This window comes from Ananas comosus, unplaced genomic scaffold (assembly GCF_001540865.1).
Source record: "Ananas comosus cultivar F153 unplaced genomic scaffold, ASM154086v1, whole genome shotgun sequence".
Lineage (NCBI taxonomy): Eukaryota > Viridiplantae > Streptophyta > Magnoliopsida > Poales > Bromeliaceae > Ananas > Ananas comosus.
The window spans coordinates 4,946-15,857 of NW_017890836.1; the positions used below are offsets into that span (position 1 = coordinate 4,946).

The window sequence follows — 10,912 nt, forward strand, 5'->3', positions numbered from 1 at the left end:
AAAAAAACAACAAAGTGATTCTCTCAGTAGCACAATTCCAATACTTTTTGAAGTTGAGGATATCTTAAACTAGCATAGATAAGCTTTGTTGCTAAGATGGTGTTTGTGGTAACACAAAGAAGCACCTATTAATCTATTTAAATCATCCTCTTAAGTTCCAAAAATGTTTGTTTTAAGTTGTGTGTCATATACATATGAGTTGGGTACATGAATGACACCATGTGGTCCTTGTGGTATCCTTTCTATTTTTCTCCAAATAATTAACTTTATTTCATATATATTTTTTGCTTTTGATGTACTACTGTAAAACATATCTTATTGTTCAAGCTTCAAGCTTTGAAAAGATCTATTAACAACATGTCCCCTAAATTTGGGTGGATTAGACATACCATCATTTTTGCAAAAAAAAATTGCTAAACTCTGTACAAATCAATTCCATCTTGCTCAGCATATCTTTTTACTTAATAAAAAGAAACATATTAATTAGTTATTAAGAAGTATACAAAAGGTAACTAAAATGAAACACCTTAAATGATATTTATATATAGGCTCAGTACTACAACGATTCTTAATTTACTCCCCTAGTTATCATTTAATATGAAATTATTTCTCGTATTCAAATACCAAAGATATATTTTGTTCTAACCACATATATCTCTTCAATAAGCAAGAATCAACTACCCAAATCTGCTATTCCATTACCAAAAAAAAAAAAAAAATCACACTTATAAACTCAAAATTAAAGTTTCCCAAAAAGAAAAAAAGAAAATATTTGAAGAGCTCCAATGTTTCCCCCCCCCTTTTTTTTTCCTCTCTCTTAAGCTGGTCTTATTCTCTTCTGCCCTGTTTTGCCATGAGAAACAGAGTCCCCTTCCGACGCCGTGGCGAACGCCGCGGAGAGCTCGGCGTAGAGGTCGACGACGCGCCGGATGTTGCTGTTGAGCTCGCGGATCAACCCGACGTTGCGGCCGAGGTTGTCGGGGATCTTCGACTCGTGATTCTGATTGATCTCGTTGATCAGTAAACGGTTCTGATCCAATATGTTCTGCACCTGCACGAAGCTCTTCTGAAAGCTCTGCATCACCCTGTTATCTAAATTTGCTCCCTTGTTGCATTTTGAAAAGGTCTCCCCCTCCATGCTTTAATTAATTGATTTGTACTAGGCCTGCGCACACAATCATCATAAAGGAATATGAAAATGAAATAATCAAATGAAAATGTAACTTAGATCTCAATGATACGCAATTTTGATTTCTATAGATACCTTCTTAATTCTCATTATTTTGATTTACGATTGACTAAGTAGAAAATTTATTAAATTTCGTCAACTAAAAATCACATAATAAAACTAAATATAAAAATGGATTATAGTTGGGGGATCTCTATAGATTATAGAAAAGTTTCTTTTTTTTTTAAAAAAAAGGGGGTAAATTTTAGATTTTTAAATAAATTTCATAGAAAACAAGTTAGATATGATATTTGAGAAAAGGACCTTTTTGGTTCTAGTGCGGAGAAGATATAGGAAAAAAAGGCATCAATAACGAAGATAAAATGAAAAGGAATCCAAGAAAAAAAAATAAAACCAATTTGGCACAAAACTCTTCAAATCCATGTAAATTAAACAAAACCAACTTTTTAGAATGAAAGATTGATTGACATAGAGGGTAATAAAAACAAAACCTTTTTTCTTTTTTTGCTTACCTTGTAAATTTGGGCCATTTATTATTATCCCAAGCCGAAGAAGAAGAAGAGAGGAGAGAGAGAGAGACGAAGAGAGAGAATAAGCGAAGCACAAGGAAGGTGTGTTCTAATGGAGAACGAAATGAGAGGGACTAAAAATAGAGAGAGAGAGAGAGAGAGAGAGAGAGAGAGAGTATAAATAGATTTGATCACAGGAAAAAGTTTCTCTCTCTAGAGTTTGATTTTTGATTCGGTAGATCTACAACAAAATGTGTGGCTAGAGATGAGGAATGTGTTTGGAACTCATTATAACCGTTGATTATGTCCTGAAGCTACATAAGCATCTCAATTTTGTTTGTTTACACGTCACACGTTGTACAAAACTTATCTGAGCAATGCACTACGCTAATTGACTACTCCATCTTTTAAAATATTAATTTTTATTATTCTATTTTTTAATTTATTTGATTTAAGTTAGCCAACACTATTTTAACTTTAAATTTTTAATATATCAGTTATTTTTACGGATTTAACTAGCATATTTTATATAATTTTTATAACTGTAAATTTATAAGGTAAGTAATTAGCTTAAAGTTTAAAGCAAAGTGTCGTTGATTAATTCAAATTAAAAAGTTGAAAGGTTGAATAGTAAAATTAAAATTTTAAAAAGTTGAATAACAGATTCAATATAGTCTATAATTTAGATGAATTCTGTACATTTTTACTTAAAAATATATAAATAGTTCTCGGCTATCTCCGTATTACAAATTAGTTCCTAAATTCTATTTGAAATAAATTTTATACTTTAAATTTTATCCCATACACCCAACTTATGCAGGCACTAAGAAAAAGTCAAATGAATTGGGAGAATTGTATGAAATTTACTGTCTAAATTTGTAAAAATAAATAGCTTATTCAAAATTTAAAGTCAATGTGCCATTACCCTTTTCAAATCAAATAAATTGAAATGTTGGGTATTAAAAAATTTTAAAAAGTTAGATAGCCAAATCAAAATGGCCAATAGTAAGACAAGTCTGGTACATTTTTGGTAAAAATAATTTTAGAAACTCAATATTCATGTTAGACAAATATTGAAGTCATTGTCTATGAAATGTTGTAAACTTTTGATCATTATAAATCATAAAGAGTCTGGCTACTAATTATGATCAATTATATGAGTCTGGTTATTATACTCTCATGAGTATAATTGTTTTCGTACTTATAAATTATTTTCGATGATAAATTTTAATCCATATTATTAAATATAATTTAGAGTATTCAAAATTTTTAAAAATTAAATTTTATTATTTTTCAACATAATTTATCTCACAATAAAAAAAAATTTCCAAAATTGATAATATATAACGACTGGTAAAGGATCTTTTCTAGTTTAATGGTTTTAAAAAAAAATTAAAATCAGTTAAATTTTTGATAAAATATTCTGTTGATCACTATTTAGGTAACAATTAACAACTCACATTGTAAATTGAAGAATTCGATTTTCTATTTTTAGGACGTCGTTCGATTTTTACTGTTTATTTTTATACTCGCTTGGTAGTTTTTATTATGATTTTAAAAAAGATTAAAATTTATTTTTAAAATATTTTAAATGTTTTAAATTATGTTTAACTATATAGATTCAATTCAGTAATTTTATTATTAAAAATAATTTATAAGTATGAAAAACTCCCTACTCATAAAAATACAAGAGACATGAATCCAGCTACTAATCCTTTTAGGATGATGGAGGTTTTCGTTTCCTAAATCGTTTCAGATGATAGGAATTTTGAATCAATGATCGGAACCGTTAAAATTAATTACAGTATTTAAAATATTTAGAAACTAAATTTTATGAATTTTTAAAAATTATTTACTTAGTAATCAAAGTATCACAAAATCGATAATTTTCACGGTCTATATAAGCCGTTCTCTTGTTTAACAGTGTAGAATAATCCAAACAATTTGAATTTTCGATAAAAATTTTTTTATACTATTTAGATAACGTTCGGTATCTCCGATCATGAATTAAAAAAAGCCTAACTTCTATTTTCACAAACTTACTCATTTTTGATATTTTATTTTTTGACTTTTTAATGAACTCGATAAGAAATTTTGAAATTTATAAAATATATTTTTTAGACATTATAAATAATCTAAATTAACTTTAACATTTTTATTATCAATTCAAAATTACTATAATTTAGATTACTTAAATTATTTTAAAATAATTTAGAATGACGAAAATCTCGGTCCTCATACTAAAAAAGATTACGGAAAACTTCAAAAAACCCCCCCTGTGGTTTCGTAGTTTCTCACTTTGCCCCCCTGTGGTTTAAAATGTATCAAATTGTCCCTCTGTGGTTTCGTTTTTATTTTTTCAGTAGCTTTTTCGTTAATATTTTATTAAATTATATACAAAAAACTTCAGATATCCATCTAGATTTATCAAATAGTCACTTTAGTACCCTTTAATTTTAACTTTATCATTGATTTAAGAAAAAAAATAAATAAAATTGATAAGAAAAAGAGAAAAAAGAAACCACGGGGGAGTAAATTGATATATTTTAAACCACAGAGGGGGAAAATGAGAAACTATGAAACCAAATAGCAAATTTTTGAAGTTTTCCCAAAAGATTATATATCTTTTTTGTATTAAAAAAAAGAGGGGGGGTATTTTAGTTTCAAAGTAACTATTTCACCTCTATCAGTAAATTACCAATCTCCAAAAGCATCACACATTCACTGATTCACATCACACCTCACTTCATTGGCGAAGTCCAGTTACGTTGACACCGAGAAAATGCTGAGTCTAAAGACTCTCCCGTATCTTCACCGCCAACCCCACTCTCCCTTCGTCTCTCTCCGTTCCCGCTCCTCCTCCTTCACCTTCTCCGCCCGAGCCATGGCGTCCGCGGTGGAGCACGTCGTCCTCTTCAAGGTCCGCGACTCCACCGACCCGTCCGTGGTCGACTCCATGGTCACCCACCTCCGCTCCCTCTCCTCCCTCCCCGGCGTCGCCCACCTCTCCGCCGGGCCCCTCCTCCGCCCCCGCTCCGCCGCCGCCGCCCCCTTCACCCACCTCCTCCACAGCCGCTACGCCTCCAAGGGCGACCTCGCCTCCTACGCCGCCGACCCCGCCCACCTCGCCATCGTCCGCGACCGCGTCCTCCCCATCTGCGACGACATCGTCGCCCTCGACTGGGTCGCCGACGGCGTCGCCCCCGCCCCCGTCCCCCCCGGCTCCGCCGCGCGGCTCACCCTCGCCAAGCTCAATGAAGGGGCGGCGCCGGGGCAGGTGGTGGAGGCCATGGCCGCGGCGAGGGCCAAGGGCTACGACGTGAGCTACGGGGAGAACTTCTCCCCGGCCAGGGCCAAGGGGTACTCGCTAGGGTTCCTCGCGGTGTTCCCCAGCGTCGAGGCGATCGACGCGATCGACGGGGGCGAGGCGGAGGCGTTGAAGGAGAAGGTGCGGCCGCTGCTGGAGAGCGTCATGGTCGCCGATTTCGTAGTTTCCGCCCCGCCCGCGGCGAGCCTGTGATTTCGAAGGTTGGTTATGCTCTCAATTTGCTTCAATCTCATTTAATTTTGCGAGAAAGTTTGTAATTTGGTGACCATGGATGGAGAATCTAAAGATTCTAAGTGTTTTACTTGTCTCCATTTCAACTTGGAAACTGGAACCAACAAATAAATGTATGGAAATTGTAATGCTTCAGTGATGAGAATCGTCGAAATGGGTGGAGTTTGCTCTCTAGGTTGGTGGCCAGAAGCTGTTTTATCAGTCTGTTTTAAGTTTGGTTTTATTGTTTAATGACTTCAGTAATCTAATGTAGGATAGAATGGTAGCGCGAAAGCATCATCTTTAGAGCTAAAAGATTGCATCTTAATTAGGAACAAGCACAACCGTAAGCATTCCATTCTCCGATGATAGTGATTCAATTGTGTTTTACAGTGATTGTTTTGATACAACGACGGCACTTTCCTTTCAGTATTCAAAATATGGTTAAACCAGAATGCCACCCTTAAGCTAAGCCTCTTAATCACTGATAACATTTAACAATGGTCGAAATGTCACAAAAATTTCAGATCACTGGTGCTAATAATGCTTATGCTAAGATTATTCTTTATATTTACATAGTCCCTGCTTTTGCCTTTTGGATCAACAACCCTTGGTTTTAGTTACTTGCTTTTTTGCAAATCAGAAGTTGGAAGGAACCTGTAGTCATGATTTCAGAACTCCCGCAGTCAATGAAGGTTGGCCACTCGACTACTTGAGCATGGCTAGGTTGATGATCTGTATAGATGTTAACTAAATTCTGAATTAATCATTGTTTGATATTGGAGCTCTGGCTTCACAACAGTTAAGAATTGTCTAGAGTATCATACTTGGTGTCAAAATCCTCAAAATTAAGGGTATGGATTACATTTCCTTAAAATCAGGAGAGTCATATTTTTAGGTAATATAAACTCTTTATTTTGACTGCAATTTCTCTCTTCTAGTTAATGATGTTTATTTTAGTAACTCACCTTTGGTATTTTGCTCAACTAGCAAGTTCACGCATTTGAAGTTGATGGTGCTCTTATCTAAATGAGTGCCAAATCTAGGAACCTTGTTGATTGCATTTCGTTGTGACTTCTTATATAATACACATATCCATGATAATTGGTTTGTACCAAAACCAATTTAGTAAATTACACTACTACCCTCTGAATTTTTGATGAAGTTTCACTTTACCCCCAACATCTTAAAATGGGCATTAAGTTCTCCGACCTCCAGTAAGTGATCCATGTAAGCCCTTCCGTCAATTCCTTTTAACAAGAATTGATGGGAACTTACGGAGCTGCCTAATTGACTAATTAGGTTAGTCTTTTGGTGAGAAAATAACCCTCCTCCATTAACCAATTAACTTAAAGAGAGCAAAATGTTGAGGGAAAAAAGGGAGTTTAGTGGAGAAGGAGATCTTTTCGCAGTAGTTTTCTGCCAAAAGACTATCCTGATTAGTTATGTAGGCAGCTCTAAATTAGTTCTCGTCTATTCTAATGGGAGCTAATAAAAGGGGGTAATGTGAATCATTTACTGAAGATCAGGATATCCAATGTCAATTTGAAGAGTTTGGGGGCCTGTAAAGTGAAACTCTTCCAAAAGTTCATAGGGCAACAGTATGATGTACCCCTAACAAATTCCTCTTCATGTTAGTTGGGTCTGTTTGCACATAATAGACCTCATTGTCTCGGTCATTCTACATGATACATGGTTGGGATTAGTCATCCACAGAACCATGTTGTTTGAGGTAGCAAGTCACTCAAGTATTCTCATTATATCTGTTTTGGACATTGGATTGATTTGATTCAACAATCAAGTCATGGTGAGTTGTGGTGTCATATTATGATTTCATTTGTAGCTGTTCATGTGTGTGTAAATCTGGGGTTTTGGTTACAAATCCAATGATCGTTTCTTTTAAATTGAGCTTTTTATTCTGAAGACGGTTTTGTTAACTGTCAATGGCCGATAGCTAATGGAGCTGTTAATTTATTGAGATAACTTTTTGGATTACTTTACATGTCTTAAACAACCTTATTTCGAAAGGGCCTTTGAGTAGATAATAAGCGCTTATTCGGATGCTAGAATAAGAAGCTAGAATAACTTATTTGATATATCATATCTCCTTTCAAATTACTCTGTGCAGGGACAATGTGAACTGTAGTTGCAGAACAATGACTATACAGGTGTGTGGTGTAGGCTAGTAGGGTGCTTGTATGATTTTTGTCCATTTGATAAAACATTGGATATGGCAAAAGCATCAGTGAATTCCATCAACAAAGGAGTACTAAAGAGTACACTCTTGTGAGTTCTCTCGATCTTATCTCAGCAGTAGGCCCCAAAATATTCTCAACTTTTTAGGTTTCTCTACCAGGAACCAAAAAGACAAGTGCATCTTGTATGTTGAATACATGATATTGATGTGTGACTTCACGTGGGCAAAGTATATTCCCTGGTGCTTCAAAGATGTTATGTAGCTACACTATACTTTGAGATGAGGTTTTGTTTGTGGTTGTGAGGTAGAAAATTACTAAGTATAACACTGCTAAGCACTTCAGTAGGTTAAGATTTTTAACTTAATTGCACCCTTCGGCTTCTATCATTTATCGACCTATAGTCAGGAGCACGAGACTCTAGTGTAGAAAGGTCTCGGACCACCGAACTTAAACGCAGTTGAGGATCACCTCCGAAGTTTGAAAATGCCATAAAACCACCAGAATAATTCATTTTCGTGTTATGTACATAAACACCTCTAAGGTGGTTTTTTGTTGCAAAAATGGGTTGTATTGGTGGTTTTACGATGCTCTTAATCTACATTTGCCCTAAAATGTCCATTAGGTATGGTGTTCAAAGTTTGAAGTATTATCGACGGTGGGTGGATTAGATCGTCTTAGAACTCATTCATTCATATCACTTTTACCACATACTTTTACAGCTAAAAGTTACATGCTTCGAATCATAGTTATTATTTTTGGGATTTATAATCGCATATTTCATATTTCCGACACACATATCAACTTAACCATATAACTTTTATCCAATAAAATGGTTTTATAAGCCAAGCCAAATGGGTGTTATGTTTTGTAACCTTAATTAGTGGAATACACTCCAAAATCTTTCAAAAAGAGAAGAAAAAATTAATCAGATTTCGAAACCATCTCTATCTCCAACATTTTATTTTGGAAGTGTGAGGTTTCCCTCAGACAAGCTTACAAGGGAGATCCTGAACAATTGACTCAACACATGAGAGGTATCCAATAAAGTGATTCTACTGTGCTTATTTTAGGCATGTGATGTGGTTCTGCAGAAGCATAAATTAAACCAAGCAAAAATCCAAATCAATACACAGTAAAAACATTGTTAAGCCAATAACAGGAAATAAAAAAAAAAGAAAGTCTCTTTTTACCCAAATTGAACAAAGTGAAAATAGATTAATATCCATCACAAAGTGGAAATGGACAATTTCCTTTTTATTGAATATTTAATTCAACATTTTAAATATAATCTCCTCTCTGATCCTACAGTACAGAATCTACCTTAGCTTGGCTGATGTAGACCCTTGTCAGAAAACTAAATCTGAAATGTAGCTAAAGTCACCAAAATCAGAACAATCTCAGAACCACTGCTCCTCTAAATCCAGAAGAGGAGAATGGTAATCCAGCATGAAATATTCGCTCAATTCCGCGTCGAACGTACCGAATTCGTCGCGCAGCGAGCCCAAATTGTTCTTTCTTTCTTCTTCCTCGACTCCAACTTGCCGCGAACTTAGTAAATCCAGGCTCCTATCTGTGCCGGAATCGACCCTCGTGATCGGTCGATCGATTGAAGAATCCGGTCGAGGAGTTCTTGGTGCTTCTTGTGATTCTCTTGGGTCCATTTCTGGGTTGTGTTCTTGGTCATGAGAGAAGAAGGTCATTTTGCATCTCAATGCCTTCGTTTTGATAATATTTGGGTTAGTGAGTGGTGGTGGTGGTGGTTTTTTTGTAGTAATCTTGTGGGGCTTAGTGTTAATAGGGCATTTAACTGGGTTTTTGAGTAATGGTGTAACAGGTCGAGGGGGTCGATTTGATTGGTTGTCAACTCTCTTTGCGAGAGTCGTGTTCCAGTAATTCTTGATTTCGTTGTCGGTTCGTCCCGGTAATCTAGCTGCAATTAGAGACCATCTGTACTTTCCATTTCGAGAAAAAAAAAAGAACATATTTAAATACTCGTGAGAAGAAAATAATTTTGCAAGGTTCTATAATAATTTTTCTTCTTTTTTTTTTTTATCTCAGAATAGCAAACCTAAGATTTTACCCAAAGTGGGTAAGCCTATGCAAATTTAAAATTCGGAGAGATTCTCTTTTTTTTTTGTTTGAAAATAAAAATCCGAGCCAACTACTAGGAATATAGAACAGAAAATTTTGATAATTTTGAAATTTTAGAAAAATTATTTTTCTCTAAGTAAGAAGCAAATTAAAGGGAAAAAGAAATAACAAACATAAGACCCACAAACTTTTTAAGCACTGCACAGTTAATCATCCCTAAGACAATTTTCACAAAAAAAGAAAAAAAAAAGAAAAAAAAAAGAATGATCTATAATTTACACCATGCATTGTGCAATTATGGATTTTACTTTTACGAATCAATAACAATTATACTTGGTACTGGATCGAGTTCCGGAGTTTGAATCTCATTTTATGCATTTAAACACGCACACAAAAAAAAGGGGTAAGGACTTAAATCCTCATCAGTTTCTAAAGTTATTCACAAGCGTAACTTTTTGCATTTTCTAAGAACCAAAATCTAAAATGGTGTTATAGACAATTTTAAAAAGAAAATACCTCGCGTACGAATAAATTTTACAATAATTTACAAACTTATATAATTTAACGGCTAAAAATTTGAATGTCGAGAAATTATATAAATCATACCTGTTGCCGAGGAGCATGTGGAGTCTTATAATGAGCTCCTCTTCCTCACAGGTGATGTTCCCCCTCTTGATTCCTGGGCGCAGGTAGTTGAGCCACCGCAGGCGACAGCTTTTCCCGCAGCGCTTTAAACCTGCTTTACAACCATTATATATACATATATAACATATGAGAATGAACTGGAACTAATTCACCGACCGTTCCTAGCGCAAGTGGTAAAAGATTTAACGGTTGGTATTTAAAATTTTAAATTCGAATTAGATGATTCGTATTTCAACTAAATTTATTTCTAAATGAAATAAACGAAACGAATAGGATGTTAACTATCTCCGGAAAGAATTGTGGGAAAAGCTGATTTCTGAGAACGCACCAGCTCTTTTAGGGAGGCTCCCCCATTTGCCCTCTCCATGGGCAGTGATGTATGACACCAACATCTTGTCCTCCACAGCAGTCCACGCCCCCCTCTTCAACCCCTCCTTCGAGCAACATGGCTTCTTCCCCATCCCCCTTTCGCGCTCTCTCTCTCTCTCTCTCTCTCTCTCTCTCTCTCTCTCTCTGAATTGTGCGTATGCTAATTATTAAGAAAGGGTAAGGAGGGGTCAAAATGGGGTTTAAATAGCTCGTAATATGGGTGGGGGCATTGGAACGGTACGCAGATGTGTACTCTGAGACCTCTTTTTTTTTTTTTTTTTTTTCAGAAATAAATTTTGTTAGAATTGAGAAACTGCGAGGCTTCAAATTTGAAATTTCATATTGTTAGCTTAAATGATTCAGCATTTTATTC

General features: G+C 35.3%; 3 protein-coding genes across 3 annotated transcripts; 1 reads left to right on the forward strand and 2 right to left on the reverse strand.

Moving 5' to 3' along the window:
* Positions 1-564: 564 nt before the first annotated feature.
* On the reverse strand, positions 565-1,843 carry LOC109704319 (protein ELF4-LIKE 3-like). Its single transcript, XM_020225071.1, has 2 exons — positions 1,702-1,843; positions 565-1,165 (listed from the first exon to the last, which is right to left on the reverse strand). Exon 2 carries the CDS (start codon positions 1,136-1,138, stop codon positions 818-820), a length of 321 nt encoding a protein of 106 aa, XP_020080660.1. The 5' UTR covers positions 1,139-1,165; positions 1,702-1,843; the 3' UTR covers positions 565-817.
* A 2,585-nt stretch (positions 1,844-4,428) lies between these two features.
* LOC109704318 (stress-response A/B barrel domain-containing protein UP3-like) lies at positions 4,429-5,488 on the forward strand. Its single transcript, XM_020225070.1, has one exon. The coding sequence runs from the start codon at positions 4,481-4,483 to the stop codon at positions 5,216-5,218; it is 738 nt and encodes a 245-aa protein (XP_020080659.1). The 5' UTR covers positions 4,429-4,480; the 3' UTR covers positions 5,219-5,488.
* A 3,203-nt stretch (positions 5,489-8,691) lies between these two features.
* LOC109704317 (transcription factor TT2-like) lies at positions 8,692-10,672 on the reverse strand. Its single transcript, XM_020225069.1, has 3 exons — positions 10,499-10,672; positions 10,132-10,261; positions 8,692-9,381 (listed from the first exon to the last, which is right to left on the reverse strand). Exons 1-3 carry the CDS (start codon positions 10,629-10,631, stop codon positions 8,832-8,834), a joined length of 813 nt encoding a protein of 270 aa, XP_020080658.1. The 5' UTR covers positions 10,632-10,672; the 3' UTR covers positions 8,692-8,831.
* Between the last annotated feature and the right edge of the window lie 240 nt (positions 10,673-10,912).